Raw genomic sequence first — 21,387 nt, 5'->3', positions numbered from 1 at the left:
AATTTGCAGAGACTGCTTACAAATAGTGGGAAAAGCCGATACAATTTTGTAGCAACACTTCAGATACTTCTCTCAGATACCTCAGCTACTACATTTTCACGCACTTGATTTTGGCAGAAGTTTTGATATTAGTCACCCGTTGGATTTCATCTTGCAGAGTCATTTCAACATTGACTTCAAGGTCTTCCTCCTCCTCTTTGCAAGAATTTAATCTAGAGGAGAAAAAAAAAAGACTATCATGCTATCACTTTTCTAGAAGAAGCTTTGCTATTACTTGAGTCAAGCTCTGGTCTGAGACCAACAACCTTTATTGAACCCGGAAGAGTCACTTAACCACACGGATTACCATGAGAATTAAACAATGTAGTGTACGTAAAAACACTTTGTGAACCACAACGCAATTAATATGAAGTGTTATTCCATCCTATGGGTACCCTCAATAAACGGATTCTGAATGCAAAAGCCCATAAAATTTCTGGGGACAAGTCTTTATAGTTCAAACTATCCCACTGAAGTGTTTCTGGTAAACTTCTCTAACTTCAGGACTTTTTAGAAAACCCATTACTCTGCACTTATAACCCAACCATGCCAAAAAAAAACCCAGAGGTCTCAAAAGATTTGCTTTGGCAAATAAAAAATTTTAAAAACTGGTGACTTTTTATTTCTTTGAGACTTGATAAATTTCAACCACTGAGAAACTGATTTCTATGGCTATAATGACCTATTTATTGTAAGGTTATACTGCCCCCAAACTCCAATTATGTAACTGTCCAACCAGTCTTCCTTCTCACAGTCCCAAAGGTCAGCACTATGCAACCTGGATTCCTTCTGTATAGGCTGTTGTCACCGAAGACACACTGCTAGCCTCTCAGAATTAAATCATTTAGAAGCCATGTCTGAATATCTGTACTGCCTTTCTCGTTCTGTGTGGCTCTGAGTGCAAGACCCAGGAATATGATAGTTACGAAGCTGTATTTAGAAATTAAAAACTTGGACTACCAGCATGCCATAAAATCTTCCCTAGCATTTAATGGTAATTGAAAACAGAGTAAATACTCCTTTAAAGAAGCCATAGTTTTTCCTTCAGTACTATGTGGCCCACCCACGATACTTGTTGACTAGTAGTAAATATTAAGAAAACACACTTTGCTTTCTTTTTAGCTTTCTTCATCTTCTTGTCTATTTTCTTCTGAATTTCCTCCTTGGAAAGGATACAAAACACTTCTAGCACAGAATCAGTCCCCTAGAAAGGCAAAAGGTTGATGTGAGTCCAGGAGAGGCAATTTGTAATTTAGCTTTTTCTCTGTAAGAACATTTCTCTTTCTTCCCTTACTAGTTGTATTACCAGGGACAACTTAATCTCATTGGGATTGCTGTCTCATCTGTAAAGTGGGAATTCACCACTTTCTACAATGTTACTCTGAGACTAAATAAGAAGTTAATGCTTTTTACAGGGTGAAGTAAGTCAGAAAGAGAAAAACAAATACCATATGCTAACACATATATATGGAATCTTAAAAAAAAAAAATTGGTTCTGAAAAACCTAAGGGCAGGACAGGAATAAAGACGCAGACATAGAGAACGGACTTTAGGACATGGGGAGGGGAAAGGGTAAGCTGGGACAAAGTGCGAGAGTGGCATGGACATATATACACTACCAAATGTAAAACAGATAGCTAGTGGGAAGCAGCCGCATAGCACAGGGAGATCAGCTCGGTGGTTTGTTTCCACCCAGAGGGATGGGATAGGGAGGGTGGGAGGGAGACGCAAGAGGGAGGAGATGTGGGGATATATGTATACGCATAGCTGATTCACTTTGTTATACAGCAGCAACTAACAGAACAATGTAAAGCAATTATACTCCAATAAAGATGTTTAAAAAAAAAACAGAAAAAAGAAGTTAATGCTTTTAAATTGTTTAGAAAGGCAGGGATTTAATAAATGTTTGCTAATAATAAGAAGAATAAGAGCAATTACTGTTGTTGGGCTAACAGAAGTTAGGGAATACAGGTCCACACAATACCATATAAGGAAATCTTAACAGGACCAAAGAAAAATTCACCTCCACACTGAATACGAAAGAAGAACAAGTCTCTAAAGGAAGAGCCAAGTCCTTGTTATTTTCTCCTAAGCCTGGTACTCACATGGCAAGCAAGAATCCTGCCTGTCCGGTCGACTGCAAGGTTCACAACTCTGTCCCTTCCTTCCCGCATTATGGAACCAGCTTTTCTACATGTAAGGATGCGCTGCAGAGGAAGCAAGAGAAAAGATGAAGGTTAATAGTTCTGTTGACCCCTGAAAAGACATGATCCCAAGAAATGCAGGTGACAAAGATCTTCCCTAAAATGAATACTTTCCCACCATTCAACTCAACTGAAGGTAAGAAACAAAAATGAATTACATCCTCAGGAGCTTCATCCATCTCAAGGGTACCATCCTCTGCTTCATGTGTGTCCTGTATTCCAGGGGAAGACCCTTTGACTTTCTTGGGCTCTGGTTCTTCTGGGTCTTCAATCTGTTTTATAAAAATGGGAAAATAAAAGCTGAAATAGGGCTTGCCAGGTGGCTCAGTGGTTAAGAATCCGCCTGCTAATGCAGGGGACATGGGTTCGAGCCCTGGTCCAGAGAGATCCCACATGCCGCAGAGCAACTAAGCCCATGCGCCACAATTACTGAGCCTGCGCTCTAGAGCCCGCAAGCCACAACTACTGAAGCCCGCGTGCCTAGAGCCCGTGCTCCTCAACAAGAGAAGCCACCACAATGAGAAGCTTGAGCACCGCAATGAAGAGTAGCCCCTGCTGGCCACAACTAGAGAAAGCCCATGTGCAGCAATGAAGACCCAACACAGCCAAAAATAAATAAATACATGTATTTAAAAAAAAAAAAAAGCTGAAATAATTTGTTCCAGGAGGTGATTTTCCCCCCAATGACTTAGAAACCTGTCCTTATAGCCACTGGTAACTTCCATTTAGTGATCTCTCTGATCAAACCTCTTCAACGACAGCACATTCATCAGAATGTGTTAAAAACTGACCACATCAAGAACACAAACAAAACATTATTCATTATACCAGCTCCAATAACTTTCCACAGTCTAAGGACTATTGTTTCATAACAAGGTGAAAAAATGATATGACCTCATTAATTTTAAAACCTTCTTAGGTGAAAGATCTACCATATTCTAGAGGGAAAGATTCATATTGGCATTACGAATTGAAAGACATTGCAAGAGAGGTTACATTTTCTCCTTAAATAAAAAAAAAGATAAGCCCTAGCCTCCTAATAAAGAACCCATCAAAATGGCTACTGGACACAACACCACACACCTAACTCCAGCTAAACCCTAAGGTCTATAACACCTTTCATTCACGCAAAATCTTTGATGATCTGAGAAAATGTGACAGATCTTCTCAGAATATACATATTTACATAAACATACACAAATTTCACATAGATTTTTGTTTGAGGGAAGAGGGTCACAGATATTCGGAAGTCCATCCGTGGACACCCAAAGGTCAAGGAATATCAAGCTAAGAGCCCTACACACTAAAACATTAACATTACCAAGAGCTGTCAGCCTAAAGCTATCCTTCTTCCAAGTGCAAATGAACCACAGAATGAAGAAAAAAAATTGTTTAGAAATCACAGTAAGAGAGAATTCCATTAGTATGTGAAGTACTCAAAAATTATATCTGATTCTAAATTCAGCAAGCCTATGAAATTGCTAAAACATGACACTGCCCATGACCAGAAAAAAAGCAATTACCTCTTGCAGGTAAGCTATGTCCCAAGCCCTCAGCTCACTGTCAGAAGCCCCAGTGATGAGTCGCTTTTCTTCTGACACCAGAACCAACCCCCACACCTACAGGGTATAAAAAGATTCAAATAATATGGTTATTAAGGGACTCCAGGATGCATGACATGACATTCCAAAAGTCTAAGTACACTGTAGTGAAATCTCTTTGGCATTGCAAAGTCTAATATTAAGACAACCCTTTCAAAATACACTACAAGGAAGCTCACTTTGAGAAAGAAAATGATCTGTGGTGGAAGTGTTGTTTATGGGGTAACTAGCAGTTTCTCTGTAATTTCCTATCCTTAAATTTAGATAATGGCTGTTCGGAATAAATCCTAACTAGAAGCCACTCAAAATAATGATTTCAAGCGTGGCACTTCTTTGATTTCAGCAGTGCCTTGCAAATGAAAGGTGCCCCATTAATGTCTATCAGAGCATAATTTTTAGCCTCAAACATCCATGAACTAACTAAACAATGAAAACAACAGTACTGTTGCAAATCAAGAAAGAATCTGCTTTTCCTCCTCATTAATTCTAGGGTGTGTATATTCCTCATATATTCTAGAGCACATATATACAAAAATATATATAATTGAGTTATAATTAACAATGTTAAATTAGTTTAAGGCATACAACACAGTGATTCAATATTTTTATACATCATGAAATGATCACCAAAATAAGACCAGTTACCATCCATCGCCATACAAAGTTGTTAAAATATTATTGACTATATACCCTATGTGTAGATTCCATCCCATGGCTTACATACTCTATAGCTGGAAGTTTGTACCCCTTAATTACCTTCACCTATGCCTGGTATGAACAAAGCACAAAGGAGGATGCCAAGATGTAAAGTATTCCCTGATCTCTATTGAACAGATCTATGTTCAGGTAATTATTATAATGGCTACAATTTGCTATTTACACGTCACCGGGCCAGGCACTGTATACACAGTATCATTAAACTTCCCTATGATCATAAAGGTGGATACTTATAATTTAGAAGTGATGAAACCCATATTCATGGGTTAAAAACTTATGCGAGGCCAATTTCTACTAAATGCCAGAGCAGCTGCATCTGCTCTGACGGTTGGCACTTTGTCCACCACTCCAACTTCTCTCTCTAAAGACAGTACATGTTGACTACTGTTAGCAGTAAAAACAAAGTCATGAAAGGGCCAGGGAAGAAACCATCTTTTCCTTTCTGCCTTGCTATTCTTTCCCTGGGCCCATGACCCTACATATACCTCAGTTCGGTGGCCAACCATTGTTTTGAAGCAGTGCTGGGTATCAAGGTCCCACCATTTCACCATGGTATCTTTCCCACTAGAAGAAGAAATAGGAAAAAAATCTTATTAGGAAGAATCACTGAACTAACAGGAAAATCAAGGACTTATTTGTTGCCTTAAAAAGACAATACACAGCAATGATATCTAATGCTACTATTTACCTGACCTTTCTTTTAAAAAGTAAAGAATCCTAACTCTTTATATGTCTATTCTCAGGTAGAAAAATAAAATGTTCCATCTGTAAGCACAAAAATAACCTTGAATTCAGAGTGCTACAGAATGTAGAACTTGACCAGCTGACCACCATTTCCATCACCACAGCATCAACATTCCTTCATTCTAACACACAAACATCTTAGACCTCTCCTGCTCCCTTGTCTCCTATGTCCAGCTAGTCTCTAGGTCCTGAAAACGCCTCCTCTGGGAAGTCTCCAAGCCTCGATTCCTTCCAATCCATTTCTGTACACAAACCTGAAGTTAGGTCCTACTGCCCGAATTATTTTAATAACGTATCTGGTCTCTGTCTATTCTGTTCCCTCACCACATCCAATACATTACTGTCAGATGATCTTAATCTTCTAAGTTTGCACTAACTCAAGGTTCTCTATGGATTCAAAATCAAGCTCTTCAGCACCATTCCCAAAACCTCCCATTAACTGGCACTTAATCTCCCTGCCAATGGGCTCTACTATTCCTGCCTCAAATGCCTGTTCCCTGCTTCTTCACCAATGTGAATCTAATATAATCCTGCTTCAAGACAAAACTGGAAAAAACCAAAAACCCAATTTACAAAGTCTTTGCTATATAATCCCACCTCACGGTGTTATTTCCTTTCCCTTACATTCCCTAAGCTATAAGGTGTATGTATATTCTAGTAGAGCAGTAGAGTCATTGCCTCACAGAATGTGTTATCTGAACAAGACACACTAATGTCCCTGCATCCTATCCCACAGGAACAAATCCACCACTGGTACAGCATTTCGTGCTGCTCCTCTACACTGCCTTCTGGTTCTTCTATGGTTCTAATTACTATGGTTCTTCTAATTACTGCCTGGCAAAACTTAAGATCCCAAACTTTCCTGGGTGGTCATTCCTTAGGAATGATAACTATTATATTAGGTTGAGCTATATGAAATTGCTGATATATGAAATTGCTGATATCTGACCTATCATTTTTAACCCACACAAATGGAAATTTCAAATGGTTCAACCTATGAGATGTTCAGAAGGCCTAAGTATGGAGTATGTCTCTTCTCAAGAGGCAGGCTAAGACAAACATTTGGTATTCGCATCTGCCCACTGCTCCATGTTCGGCTTTTCTGACTTTCTAGGGATCCAGAAAGTAGACAGCTCATCCTATACAAGGTCTGTTGAAGAGTTAAGGAATTATGGAAAAGCTGGTATCAGGGGAAAATAATGACAAATCAGAAAAGGGAATTAAAAAATGCTATAAATAACTCTGGACAGCATCTATGACACTGTTTGGGAAGGGAGGGGAGGGGAAGGGAGGGGAAGAGAGAGGAAAAGCAGCGAGAAGAGGAAACTAGCACATGAGCTTGAGTATAGTGCGGAGATACGAGTAAGGAATGAAACAAATTCCCTTTGAAAACCTCGCCAATGAATTCACCTAGAGAAAAATGGAAACAAAACTTATTATTTCTTTACCTAGTAACTAGCAGATTCTTGTCTCGTAGAAACAATGCTTGTGTAACAGCGTCCTTGTGCCCCTTTAGACGGTAGAGGCCACTTTCATTGATCACATCCCACACAATAGTATCTGTGTCCTAAAGGAATCAAATACAGAAGAATTTTCTTTACCACATAAGGCCTAACTTGACAAACAATATTTTTATTACAAAGTTGATATGTAGTCCTTATAGAAAATTTGGAAAACATACAGAAAAGCACAGAGGAACCAAACACCAGTTGATTTCACCATCCAGATATAACCACCACAGATATTTTGTTGTATACTATTCTAGTCTTTATGTATACATACATGTTGTTAACTGAGATCATGCTATTCCTATCACTGTATAACTCTCCTCCTTTTTCTCATTTAATATACTTCCATGTCTTTCCACACTGTTCTCATTTTTAATGGTCACATAATAACCAACCTTAAGGATATACCATAATTTACTTTAAATTTTTTCTATTTCAGCCATTTAGGCAGTTTCCAATTTTCTGCTATCATAGATATGTGGAAATGAACATTCTTGTACCTCTGTCTTTGTACATATCTCTGATCAGAATAAAAACTAAAAAGGGAAATTCTTGGGTTAAAAGATATTTCTATCTTAAGTCTGCAATTCAGGGTGATCTCCAGAAAGGCTGCACCAATCTAAAGGTCCACCAAGGATATGTATGACAATGCCAGTTTTCCCATCCCTTCATCTCTGGATATTATCAGTTGCTCAAAAAACAGTGCCAATTTCAAAAGTTGAAAGGCTGTCTCAATGTTTATTTGATTTGCATTTCTGAATACCAATGAGAAATTCTGTACATGCTCTATGGTGATTACTGGCCATTCTGCACCTCCTTTGAACTGCCAAGTCTTGTCTTTCATCTTCCTTTGGGTCTTATTTTTCACTTGTTTCTTGGTTATTAAGACACATTAATCCTTCCCTTTCATGGTGGAACTATTAAATACTTTCCCTTTTTCATTGTCCTTTAACTTTATTTTTTCCAGTTTTATTGAAAAAATAATTGATGTACATCATTGTGTAAGTTTAAGGCATACGGCCTGACAGTTTAATTTACATATATTGTGAAATGATTACCATAATAGGTTCAGCTAACACCCATCTCCTCATATAGATATAATAAAAAGAAAAAAAGGAAAAATAATTTCTCCTTGGGATGAGAACTCTTAGGATTTACTCTTGACAACTTCTTTATAGTGTTTAAATGCACAAATGTTTTAAATATTCAAATATCAAGCGTTCAAATTTATCAGTCTTTTCCTTTATAATTTCTTTCCTTGCTGATATGCTTGAAGTCTTTTTCTACCTTGATATGAAATAAATATTTATTTATATATCTTCTAGTTTACTTAAAATATCATGGTTTAATATTTAAGTCTTTAATCTGTGACTCTTTGGTACACAGCATGAGGTAAAGTTTTAACTTTAAATTTCCCCCCAAACAGTTAGCCAACTGTTTAAGTCCTGTTTCATAAGTAATCCATCATTTATCTACTCATCAAAAATGTCATCTTTAAAATATATCAAGTGGATTTGTTTCTTGGATTCCCATTTGGTTACAGTAATCTGACTATTTTGTATTAATGTCAGGTTAATATAACACATTATAAGTTATAACTTCATAATGCATTTTAATATCTGAAACTTCTTAAATCTAACCCTGAAAAAAGAAATCTGAAACCCTTTTATTTTTTCCCAAAATTCTGCTATTTATTATTCATTTGTTTTTTCAATATGTTCTTTTAAATCATTTGGTCATATTCTAAAAAAATAACAAAAAGACCTTTGGGATATTTAAATTGCTTTATCTGTATAAACTAATTAGAACATACGAGCGTCTTTTCAATACTTTGTCTTGCCATTCAAGAACATGGTTTGTGTCTCTATTCACTCAAGTCTTCTGTTACATTCCTTAGTAAAGTTTCACAGTATTTTTGTGTCCATTACTTAACATACTTTTGTAAATGGAATCATTTACATTCTATTTTCTGATGACTCAGATATAGGAAAGCTACCGATTTTACCAAAACGAATGGCCAAGAATCATCATTTTGACTCTCCTTTTCCAATTTGTTTTGTTCCCCCCAACTTGTGTACTGTTTTGGGTAGCATATCCACAATGATGTTACATAGTAACTATCATGGGCATCCTCATCTTGTTCCTGTATTTAATAGTCTTTTATCAGTGAATCTGACAGGAAACAAAATGAACCACCCAATTCATATCCATCCTTCTCACTCTATTCTACCATCTATACTATTTTGTACACCGAGTGCCCACTGTTTCACGCAACAATGTTTGTGAATAACCTGCTTCAGCAGTAGCCTTACACTCCTTTCTAGATTAAAGTCCGGGCACCTAATTCAAGGTCTCACCTTGGACCCAGATGCCAGCCTGCCTCCTAGCTGATCATACTTCAAGGAAGTGATTGCTGCTTTGTGTCCATTGAAGGTCACATTTCCTTCCCCACTCAGGAGACTGAAGATTCGGATAGACCCATCCTCATAACCAACAGCTAAGTGCAGCCCATCTGGGGAGGGGCACAAGAAAGTGACTTCGTGCTTAAGCCCCTGAAGGATGAGAATCTGAAATAATAAGAATTAAAAACAATGTAGAGGAGTTAAGCATGTCATCAAGGAAAAAGTGTGGGAATCATCAGGCACAGTAAAATTAAGAGCATCAATAACTCCAAATCACTCTTATGAATAATAATGAGTCTCCGGACTCTATCTCAAGTTCTTTAATATAGAAATTATTATTTGTACAGGGTAATGAAACATTCAAGAAAAGGTAAAGCTATACTATACTATTTCTCCAAAGCTCTACATTAGCATAATACATGCCAAAATTTCCCAGGCAATGGAATAAATTACTAAGTCCTTATTCTATGTCAACACCAAATGATTTTCCATAAAGGGTTATAAACACATCCTTGATTTAACTGAGCCCCATCCCAGAAACCAACCTGCATGGCACTGGAGTGCTACAGTGATGTATCCCCAAGGGACTCTGGGGGACACTAAGTATCAAAGTATTAACCTCTTGGAGGTCACAAAGTGAGTGGACAAGATCAAAATGCCTGTATTTTGTTTGGCAGAAGTGGTAGGCTTGGGAATTCAGAGTCATACAAGATATCAAAGGCTAGTTTAACAACCGTTGGGCCTCATCTGCATAAGTAAGAAAAAGATTCAGTCAACATAGCAATATTCCTTTTAAATGCTTAATATTCTGTAACTAGTTGTGAGGGCAAGTAGAAGAACTTGAAAAATGGAGAACTGGTAAAGCAGAGAAAAACAAACATGTTGGGAATAATGATTACAAATAATTACCTGTAAATATCACTACAAATAAATACCCAAGAGGTAAGCTCTTTTGGTTGTGGTTTATCAGAATATAGTATAGAAGAGCACAATAGAATGTGATACTTGGCTATCTAGACCCAAAGGAAAAAAAGATTTCTAGAGGCACACACATTAAAAAAAAAAATCTGTGCATGACAAGGTCTGTGCATGACAAAGCAGAGCTCTCCCACTTCTGCCTCCACCCTCAAATACCCATAAATCAATATCAATCTAGGTGATTTCTCACATACCTTCTCTCCTTTCCTTAAGTCCCAGATGAAAACATGTTCACAGGCTGGTACTGCCACATAGCGTCCTTTTTCACCACGAAGTGTCACAAAGACAATATTACCCTTCTGGCTGCCAATAAGGCCAAAGACTGCACTGGCAACATAGCGTAGGTACTGCCTGGTGAGCCCCATGTTCTAATATCTGATACCACAAGTGAGGCAGCTGCACCTACAAACAAAGAAAACTGAGTTCTTGGGTTCTGCTAGGCTGGCAAACACCGACTGCATATCGTGTAGTTAAAAGTACATGACCTGTGGTTGCTTAACCTTCATTTACTTTGAATATATTACTGACATAAAATACCCAGACACCTCCATTTTTTATTCACTGCTGACTCAATGTGTAATCTCTCACTTAAGTTTCGGATTGGTCACACTGTCATGGCCACCTCACAAATTCTGACATGTAGCCCCAATGCAGCTTAACAATTTGCTTCTGCCCATTCAACTATCATCAAAGTTTTTACACGGAGACGGACAGCCTGAGACTGAAAGTATTTATTGGTGAGCATTTATTGTAAACCTACTAATAATGAGACAGGCACTGATCTAGACGCCAGAGATATGGTGTTGAGTAAAACAAAATCCCTGATCTTGTGGCACTTACCTTCGAGCACAGTGGCTCTCAAACTCCAGAATGTATCTAAATCACCCAAGGGATTATGAAAACAAATTGCTGGGAACCACCTACACCGCACATCCCCAGGGCCTATTTCTGATTCAGTAGGTCTGGGGTGGGACGCAAGATTTTTCATTTCTAACAAGTTCTCAAGTGATGCTGCTGCTGCGGTTCCCCGCTTTGAGAACTACTGTAACTAATACGTGCAGGTATGCCCTGGATTTCCAAAGCAGGGCAGTCACCTGCCCTTGGCACACTGTTTTTCAAAGTTGCCATAGTTCTTGTGTAACTGAGCAGGACACTACAGGGCCTTCCCAGGTCAGGCACCACCGCCGCCCCCCAGCCCTCGCCCCCCCGCCCCCGCCGCACCATGTCCTCCACCTGCCTCCCGTTAGTAGAAAACCTTTAGCCTCCTAAGCCTTCCCTGAGTTCCAAAGAGCAAATGTAATCAGAGAAGTGAGAAAATGCAGAAACAAAGGAATCAAGCAAGACAAAATAAAAATAGTTTTAGCCATTAAACAAAATCAAGGATCTTTAGGTTCCTCGTCAAGGGCTATGGAGATAATATTTTGAACCATATCCTTGAGCTGTTTTGCAGATACTGAAACCCCAATCAGGTGGAAGAAGTTAACTGAATGCTGACCACCAGCAGGTAGACTCCTGGCCAGTTGGAACTAGAAGGTTGATGGTGTTGACTCCCAATTACCTCACCACCAACCAATCAGAAAAATGCCCACCAGCTGATCACATGCCCCACCCCCTCTCCCTCACCTTGACTTTAAAAATCTTTCCCTGAAAGCCAGTGTGGGGGAGGGGTGTCTTCTCAGCATTAGCTGCACTTAGCACTAGTGCACTTTCCTTCACCACAACCCGGTGTCAGTAGACTGGCTTGACTGCCCACAGCGGGCGGGCCCAGCTTTGGTTTTAACAACTGCACTAAATCAAATTCACTGAAAACACTTGGTTACCATAAGAGACAACTGGTGAAGGAGATAAATTAAGCTTGTCTGCTCTTAATATGGAAATGTGAAAGGTATTCCCCCAAACACCGGTGCAACTTAAAAAACACAAGAATACTAAACAGAAGTTACAGCCTTCTTCTGGAGCTGTTTTTGTTTGTTGTTGTTGTTGGTTCAGTTTGTTTGGTTTAACGCTACATGGTCTCTATTACAACCTGATGTTTTAGTCTACTTTAACAGGAAAATAGTCAATGCCTGTACTAATACTTTCTTTTAATGACCACTTACAGGCCTCATTTTTCTTCTCCTAGGAACCAACATAAAGCCAGTTAAAAATGAAGGGAAGATAATATTAACATGGCAAAAACGCTCTTCACCTGGGCCATTTGATCAATTCTTTACCAATTCATCTTACTCCTCTGGCCCCAGCCCCTTAACTGTAATTGTTGTTCATGGTAGTCTTCCGCCGTCTACCACAGTATTTTCCTTGGAGACTTCATACAGCACGCCTAGGCCCAGGGACCCACCACATCCCTACTTCCAGTCTGGCCTTACATACCTGAATACTAACTATATAGCTCCAAGAGCTTATTAGACATCCCCATCCGAACACCTTGCAGTATCACATTTAACGTGTATAAAACCAAACCTACCTTGCTTCCTGAACCCTACTCATTTTTTTCTGAGTCTAAAACACACAGCTCTCCAAGCCATTCAGGCTCAAAACCTTGTAGTAACCTTTGGCTCATTAGTATTATTTAAACAGCCAATACTGAAAGAGTGCTTACTATATGGTAACTGATACATTAAAATATATATAACTGAGTAAACATATGCATTTAATTTCATATTTATTAATTGGATTGATCATAATTAATTGAATTAAGTGGGTTAATACATGTAAAGTGCTTAAAAGGATCCTTCACAGTTACCTTGCAAGATTGGTATTCTTATCCCTATTTTACAGACAAAGAAACTAGACACAGGGACATGAAATAGCTAGCTCAAAGTCATTCAGCTGGTTTTAAGTGCCAAAGCCAGATTACAAACCAAACACCAAAATTTCCTCTTTTAACCACTAAACTATTTCTTTGCCTCCGTCTTCTCTTTTGTCAGAAACTTCTACCTGTTTCTCTGAAGGAGGATCCTTTTCTCTTTCCACTACTTTCTGTTCCAGCTCTTTATCACTGGGTTCCTGCACTATGTAGCACCTCCACCTCCATGTTTTTCATTCATTTCTTTTAAAAGTCATTAATACTACCTGACTAATCTTTTCAAACGCACTAATCCTACCCCAAAACCCTTTAAGAGCTAAACAGTGTGCAGTTCGCAAGCACTCAACCTATCTATTCCTCTTTAGTTCTCGCATAAACTTTTCTGTCGGGCTAGCTGGTTTCCCTCTTTGTCCTGTCACCTGCCTTCTTCAAACTGTTCCTCCCACTTAGAATAACATGCATTCGCCCGTCTACCTAAGTGTTACCCTCTGAGGCCCACTCCCTTTGGGGCTAGTCCAATGCTCGAAGCCTTTTCCATTGCCTCAGAACTTCAACGATCTTCCATACATCTTGGTACTGGTCACTTGTGTCTCACATGCATGTTGTGTATATGACGCTTTTCGGAGAGAGCTCACGCCCTAACCTTCCTCTATGCCCCTGCTTCTTAACCCACAGCCCCCGAAAACATGCTTCTATGATGCGCTGAAAGGCTGGACCGCCGGAACAGACCTGTCAGATGTCCCTAAACCAATTCTTCACTCAGGAGAGGGTGAAGTGGGGGTTCCGCACACCCACCACGCTGCCAGACCATCCTCAGGCGAGCCCTGCAGGCGCCGGGTGAACTAGCTCAACACGGCACGCGCCAGCTTCGGGTGTCCGCGGCCGGCTTCCCAGGGACGGCGGTGGGGCTCCCGCAGTGGCCCAGGTGCCCGTCCACCCTCGAGACCGGCCCCAAATCCCCCTGCCTCGCCCGCTGCTGGCACCAGGAAGGCCTCAGCCAGGACCAAACAAACCCGAGGAGCGAAGCAAAAAGCGTTCGGCCGCCGCGCGCCTACGGTACCTACCTGGGCCTCCACGAGGCTCCGGGCTGATTGGACCCGCCCGTCGAACCCACCCCTTCCGGGTCCGCTCGAGGAGCCTCTTCCGCCCGACGTTCCCTTTGCCTTCTGGGGGAAATGACGTAAGAGCTGGGCTCTGATTGGTGAGCTCCGGCCGGGAACGGAAGGCGGTGTTTCGCCTGCCCGGGCTCCTGCGGCTGGTCTTTCCAGCCTCCTGCGACTTTGGCTGCTTTACCCGCCGAGCTCCTGGCAAGGCTTGTCCGGGGATGCCGCTCGGCCGCTTTTCACGAGGAACTTAACCCGCCGTGCCTGCCTCCCGGATGGGCCCGCCGGAATGCTGTGAGAGGCGGGACAGAGGCCGGGAAGGAAGGCGGGGCGGAGCGGGCCGGGGGCGCGGCGGGGGGCGCACGGGACTCGGCCAGGGCTGGGGGTGCGGGCATAGAGGGCTGGTTTTGTCAGTTCTCCGCAAAAATGAGCCTGGCACTCCCCCCTCCGCTGTTGGTCTGATTCCTCTCGCCCGAGGCGCTGTCGGGGAGAAGTTACCCACCAGAAGATAGAGGATAGGCAGACCCAGGCACAAGGGACAGTGGTGCTCTAGCCCCTGGGGAGGCGCGCGTCCTGGGGTGCAGGAGTCGAGTTTGTGTGGTCGCTCGTGTGGATTGGGTGTTTCACGGACCGAGAGCTGCTCGAATCAGGGCTGGGTAGGCGCTGAGCCCAGGATGCTGAGTTGTCTGGATCTCCGCAGTCCCTGGAGTGACATTGGTCTGGCTTTTGGTTTCCGCTCCTTGGTCGCCGGAGGGGGAAGTGACCAGGGCTGACTCCTCCTTGCTTGGTAATTGAGGCTTTAGGTGCTCTGTCACCAAGTGGGAATTAGCTTTTCTTTCTTGCAGTTTTGTCCGATTTTATTCTTGGGCTGCATAAAAGTGTTTAGAAAGGAGTTCTGATGTCTGTAGCTGTGGAAGATTAAAGCTAACATATAGGTATATAAAAGAAATAAGTCTGTGCCTTCAAGATAGCTGCAGCCAGCTTAGAAAATAGAGTTTTATCTATATTACCTGATTTTCTTCAGGCGTTTCTTGAGTTTTTAAGACATGTTCACCTAGTCTGCCATATGATAAGAGTAGAGAATGGATATGATCAGGCTGTAAATAGATGTAACAGTGTAGGTGTTTGAAACAAGCCTCCGGTGGGTTGGATGAATGAGAAGGGAGGAAATTGTGGCAACAGACTTACTTCAGATAAGTTTGATGGGGAAGGGAGCGTTTAGGTGAACGTGTATGGCTAATATACGAAAAAATGTGTATACATATGAGGAAAAAACGTGCTTTAGTACATAGTCTAGATTCCATCTCGGTGACACCCCTTGTATTACGTGATTCTAAGAAAGTTATTTTACAGCTGTATAAACTGTAGATAACTACTGTCAATACTAAATCATTTTATTTGTAGACATGAAAATTCTACATGTCTTTTAGAGGTTGAGTGGAAGTTTTGCCTCACGTACATTCATTTCAGTATTCCTGATCTATTAATGAGCCCAATTTTGGGACTCCCTTTATCAACCATCTGGCTGGTTCCTTTGTGAGTTAAATAAAATCTTGAACCATGTTCACTTCTGTATTAGAATGAGTCATGATTTTATCTTTAAAAAATTAATTTAACATTATTAAATATTATGGGAAAGGACAATCACAAATGAAAAAAATAATTTTGTTTTATTTATTATTATTATGTTTTGGCCGCATCGCGCGGATTACCGGATCTTAGTTCCCTGACCGGGGATCGAACCTGCGCCCTCTCCAGTCCTAACCACTGGACTGCCAGGGAATTCCCAGAAAAAATAATTTTAATGAAAGTTGTTGTAAGCATCTTCGATTGAGTGCTAAGATAATGCATCTTATAACTTCCCAATGCACTACTTCAAGAGCATAACCTTAGTTTCTTAAGTTTCGGAATTGCTAAATGTATTAATTTTATAATTGAAACATAGTAAAGTTCTTTTTACTTTTTGGATTCAAAACTTTAACAATAAGTTGTGCCAGTAAAAGCGTTTCAAAGGTGATGATACATCAATAAATAATAGTTAAATTGAGTTCCTGAGAAAGAACCTACCACGTGACAGTCTGTCAGAGCGTAAATAACAACACGGCGTTACTGCAAAACTAGAGAAACACTGACAGTCACGACACAGCACAGCAGACCCAGAACCTGCCACTCACACACATGTAAACCAGTACACAGGAATCATCTTCTTCAGTTTAGACATTGATAGATGAAACATAGTAAAGTTCTTTTAATATGAAGGTGGTACTACTAACTCACCATTAGAGAGAGCATGTGTTTGGCTGGTTTTGAATAATGGTGTTAAATTTGACCTGGGCTATTAACACAACTTAGAAATCTTTTTGTTATACTGTATTTATTGTTGACGTATTTGACTGCTTCCATTTGTTTTTCCATCTAAGTAACTTTCTAAAAAGAAAAAGTCATTCTTTCTATTTGCATAGAATGATTCTTAAATATAATAGATTTGGTGTTGGGATAGAGGTATTGTGCGGAAATATCTAAGTACCTTGAAGTTTAAAATATTGAAATACAAAGACATAAAGAATGGTAAACCTATAATTTATACAAAAACAATGAAATAGAGCTGGTAATGAGTGGAGGTCAAAAGCATGGACCAGCTCTGTTTGTACTTTTATCCAGGCCTATCTAATCAATGTAAGCATTTTGAAGAATAAGAAAACAGATTTAAAGTTCTTTTGTCTTTTAAATGATATCATTTTCTCTTTATTCAGACAAAAAATCAGAATTTTTTGAGACAGTGATCCAAGACGTTCTGCCTGATTCTGCCCTGTCTTGAACAATAAAAGTCTAATCCCTCTAACCAATCCAATTAATCATATAAAGCACTATTTGGAGGACTTCTTAAACTAAAAGATGACAAGATTTTGAGGAAAAAAAAGATGAGCTACAGTGTAATAAGAACTGTTATATACTCATTACTAATTTGAATTGTAAAAGATACATAGTGGGTTCTCTTTATCCTCATCTAGGGAGGTACTGAAGATAGCCCTTAAGATAGTATGGCTAAGGAAATAGATCTGATTCTGCAATCATCTGTTTGTTACATGTAAACTTTGAGATCCTGGGACGTAAATGTCTTGCTTCAGGAGCATTTTTACTAAGGTTTTGTGTTTGCTTATGAACCTGTTCAAAATACAGGACTGATCAATTGATTTTCAGTGGAAAGTCCCGCTCCTCTTTAATGTTATCCAAAATTCTGGCTAAAGCTGTAGATTATTGTAGCCTTCCCCTCCTCCTTTCCTTACCCGAGCACTCTGTATTCTATCACTGGGATTCCTAATTTGAGTCTGGGAAACCCCTCAGATTTTTTTCCAGACCTGTGCTTGTATGAGCTCATGTAGTCACAATTTGGGTGATGAAAAGGTCTTTATATTTCATGTAATTCTCCAAGGGGTCTGTGACTCCAAGAATGTTAAGAACCACTGTTCCTTAAGGATCAGGGATCAGATTTTCCTGCCTAGCTTGGCTTTGCTGCTCCATTTGCTTTATTGCCAAGGTGTGTGTGTTGGGGGAGGGGGAGATTTAAATCTCTTTTTGATGAGAAAAATACATTTCTGTTTAGAAATGGAGCTGAAAAAGAATTCATTGTTAAATGCCATGACACTTTCATATAATGCCATTAAATTTGCTCTACAGTAAGAGCTCTGAACATTACCTATTACTCATTTAACACTCAGTATCTTGTGTGTCACAATGACTTTTAAGATCTTGGAAGAAGATCCAACAAACTATACTGACAAGATGTGGTTGGACATATAGGAGAACCACCAGAGTGTACTGTCAAAGAAGATAATAGAGTTTCAGGGAGGGAATAATCAATAGTGGATGCAGCTAAAATTTGATTAGCTCTTGGACTTGACATTTGGAGAATTATTGTTGACCTTGAAAAAGCAATTTTAGTATTGTTATAGAGATGGAAGCATAACTGCAGTGGGTTGAATAAATGGAGGAAAAGGAAGTAGAGCTGCGAAACAGATTACTCTTAAAGTTAAATGGTGAAAAGAGGAGTTTGTTGGTATTCTGAAGAAATGGGGTAGGGGAAAAATTTGAGAGTAAGAGACTCAGGGGAAGGAGAGATCAGGTGTAGTGAAGGGATACTTGATGTTATTACATTCTCTTAGAGGAAAGCTAGTCAGGTGCAGTAAAATGCTTAAATGAAGGTGATTTGGCAGGCTTAAAAGTGTGGAATATACCCAAAAATCACTTGGAAGTTGGAAAGAGTGAGTGAAGATAGAGACATTTTGAGTTGGAGAGAAGTTAAGATAATTTCAACAATGACTTCTCTTTTCTCAGAGCATCAGGAAAAGAAGGAAGGCAATGTGATATGATGTAATGGAAATGGCATGGGTTTTAGTGCCAGCTGGTCTTTGATTTGGATCTCAAGGTACCACTTACTAGTTCTGTTACCTTGAGCTGATAATTGAACCTCTGGGTCTTGGTGCCCTCACTGTAAAATAAGTGTTCTGATACCTACTTTGCAGGATTATTGTAAGGATTAGAAAGCATATTTGTAACATATCTAATGCCCTGTGGTTCACTGTAACTTCCACAGTTGGCCTTCTTTTGTTCCTTTAGTGTCTTAGGCTCTTTCCTGCCTTAAGGCGCCCAGATGTACCTTTCCGCAGCCTGTGAAACTCTTCTACTTTTGGTCTCAACTCTCACTATCTGGAAGAGACATTCTCTGCCTCTTCAATTTAAATAGCTCCCCCACTTCTTTATTGTAGGACACTTATCACAGATTTTAACTATGTATGTATTTCTACGATTATATCTTTGTGTGATTTTTGTGGAGCTATCTCTTCCATTAGACAGAGACTCAGCACTTAACAGTGCTTGAATGAATGAATGCCTGGGACATAATAGGGAAATAAGCATTTATTACCTCACAGTTTTTATGGGTCAGGAATTCAAAAGTTGCTTAGTCTTGTGGTTCTGGCTCAGGGTTTCTCATGAGGTTGTGGTCAAGATGTCAGCTGGGGCTGGAGGATCCAAGGTGATTCATTCCCATGTCTGTCAGTTCATGCTGGTTGTTGGCAGGAACTCTCAGTCTCTCCCCACAGGGGCTTTTCCATGAGCTTCATGAGTGTCCCCATGTCACGAGAGCTCACTTCCCCAGAACAAGCAGTCCAAGAGAGCATGGCAGAAGCCACAATATCTTTTATGATCCATCCGTGGAAGTCACACACTGTCATTTCTGCAATATCCAGTTGGGTACACTGGCCAGCCTTATTCATTATGGGAGGCATCTACACAATGGCATTAATATCAGGAGGCAGGTATCATTGAAGGACATCTTGGAGGCTGTCTATCACAGATGCTGTGTGAAATAGCATAGAGTCATCCAAGAATTACTCAAAACAGTTTTCAGTTAGTGTTGATGGAGGGCCAAGCTAACATAGGAAACCATGTATTTGTTTTGACAGCAGAGAGAATAACTTCTGATTTTTTTTTTTTCCCTACTGGCGCAGGAGCAGATCAGAGAAAACAGATGTAGGCTTGATCTAGGTGTTAGGGATTAACAAGTCATTACAAGAGCAGACATTGAGATAAGTAAGAGTGTATCTTAATTCACCAATTTGTTTTTGGTTTATCTGATGCTCGTTAGAGAGTCTTTGACAGTGAGTGTCTTGGTCTTTGCCACACATGAAAACATCTCTTTATCTCAACAGTGGTGCAGGTGACTTTCACATTGGCTCTGAGAAAGTTATAACTTTTATTGTGCCTTGCTTGATGCCAGGTGCTCTGCTATGCAGTTTTTTTTTAAAGATTCTTTTGATATGGACCATTTTTTTAAAGTCTTTATTGAATTTGTTACAATATTGCTTCTGTTTTATGGGGTTTTTTTGGTTTTTTGGCTGAGAGGCATGTGGGATCTTAACTCCCCAACCAGGGATCAAACCTGCACCCCCTGCATTGGAAGGCAGAGTCTTAACCACTGGATCACCAGGGAAGTCCCTGCTGTGCAATTTTAATACAGATTATATCATTTAATTCTCACAATAACCATAGTAGTACATTACTCCTATTTTAAAAATAAGAAAACTCTGGTTTAGAGTCAAGGATAATATGACTGTTAGGTGGTAGGTCCTCAACCCAAACTAAGGCCTTCTGATAACGGAGCCCAAGCTTTTACCATTCTGCTTCTGCCTCAAAGTGTAATTGCATATGGAAATATTTACCTTAAAATACTAAAGAAACCGGATTCAAAATTGTACGTACCTTATGATTTTACCTATCACAGAAAAAGGTAGGAACTACTTTTTGGTATCTTTCAAATGTTCTGTAAGTGAGTATTACTTAGAATTGGAAAGAAAAGTTATTTTAAAGAAGTGATTTAGCCCTGTAATTTGACATTCAAGTTTGCAAAATGAAAACTAAGTTTGTTTTTAATGGACTTTTTAATATCATGGTTAAGAAATTTCAGCATGAGTTGTCACCAAAAACCTGTGGATAATTTTTTGAAATTATGAATTTCTGCAGGGTGTCGTTCCGTTGAGCTCAAGGCAGTTCAGCCATAGACAGTGAATGTAGCCTTCACTTGTACTCTGTTCAGCTTGTCCAGTTCCAGGCTGAATACTTGTGAACTGATCAACAGGACTTGTGGTTGCCTCTAGTTTCAAAGGCCAATTGGATGGACTAAACACCAACTTCTAGATAAAATTAGTTTATATATTTCAAAATAATATCAAAGGAGTACTTAGTAACAAATAAGAATAATTCTCCGATACAATTTTATCCTGATATGATCTACAAGGCCTTTCTGAAATTGTTATATAAATGAGCACATTTCCTACCACACAGTGTTGGTGCAGGAATTAGAATATCGTGTCAAATCCATCGTTCATTCCAATTAGTATCCCATGTCTCTCAGCAAGAAACAGCAAGATATTAGATATAGAAGGGCATGCTTTTTCTCCTTGACTCTTAACAAACATAAGGATCGTACAGAAAAGCTTCTCAGGAAGTTCACATACCAGCTGTCATTCCCTAATCATCTCTTTGCTCTTATGTATGTTCAGTGTTACCAGCTATCTCCAATTTACCAAACCGACTAATTAGTTCTTAGTCCTTACTCAACCTTTCAGTAGCATTTAACCCTAGATGATCCCTCTTGAGCATTCTGTCTAAAGTTACTTTCTTCACTTGGCTTTTAGGGTACCACACTTTCCAGATCTTCCATTCTTATCAATGCTTTTCTATCTCTTTTTTAAACTTTTCCTCTTTCTAGCCTCTAAATTTGGCC

At 39.8% G+C, this 21,387-nt stretch overlaps 2 protein-coding genes across 4 annotated transcripts in view; one reads left to right on the top strand and one right to left on the bottom strand.

Moving 5' to 3' along the window:
* The window catches only part of WDR3 (WD repeat domain 3), a 38,494-nt gene extending 24,385 nt beyond the window's left edge, over positions 1-14,109 (bottom strand). The window contains exons 1-10 of one of the 3 annotated variants that reach the window (XM_060027920.1): positions 14,064-14,109; positions 10,388-10,595; positions 9,171-9,380; positions 6,754-6,872; positions 5,047-5,125; positions 3,767-3,862; positions 2,402-2,515; positions 2,145-2,246; positions 1,146-1,243; positions 105-212 (exon numbers count right to left, since the gene is read on the bottom strand). In XM_060027920.1, coding sequence (XP_059883903.1) covers positions 105-212; positions 1,146-1,243; positions 2,145-2,246; positions 2,402-2,515; positions 3,767-3,862; positions 5,047-5,125; positions 6,754-6,872; positions 9,171-9,380; positions 10,388-10,558 — 1,097 coding nt within the window. In that variant the 5' untranslated portion in view covers positions 10,559-10,595; positions 14,064-14,109. The other 2 variants (XM_060027911.1, XM_060027930.1) reach the window with 2 other exon arrangements.
* A 109-nt stretch (positions 14,110-14,218) lies between these two features.
* Positions 14,219-21,387, top strand: part of GDAP2 (ganglioside induced differentiation associated protein 2) — a 70,948-nt gene continuing 63,779 nt past the window's right edge. Inside the window, exon 1 of the mRNA XM_060027897.1 lies at positions 14,219-14,396. The gene's annotated coding sequence lies outside the window, so the exon portion shown is untranslated. The remainder of the gene's footprint in view (positions 14,397-21,387) is intronic.

Source organism: Delphinus delphis, chromosome 1, assembly GCF_949987515.2.
Source record: "Delphinus delphis chromosome 1, mDelDel1.2, whole genome shotgun sequence".
NCBI lineage: Eukaryota > Metazoa > Chordata > Mammalia > Artiodactyla > Delphinidae > Delphinus > Delphinus delphis.
This window is presented reverse-complemented; position numbering and strand designations above follow the sequence as displayed.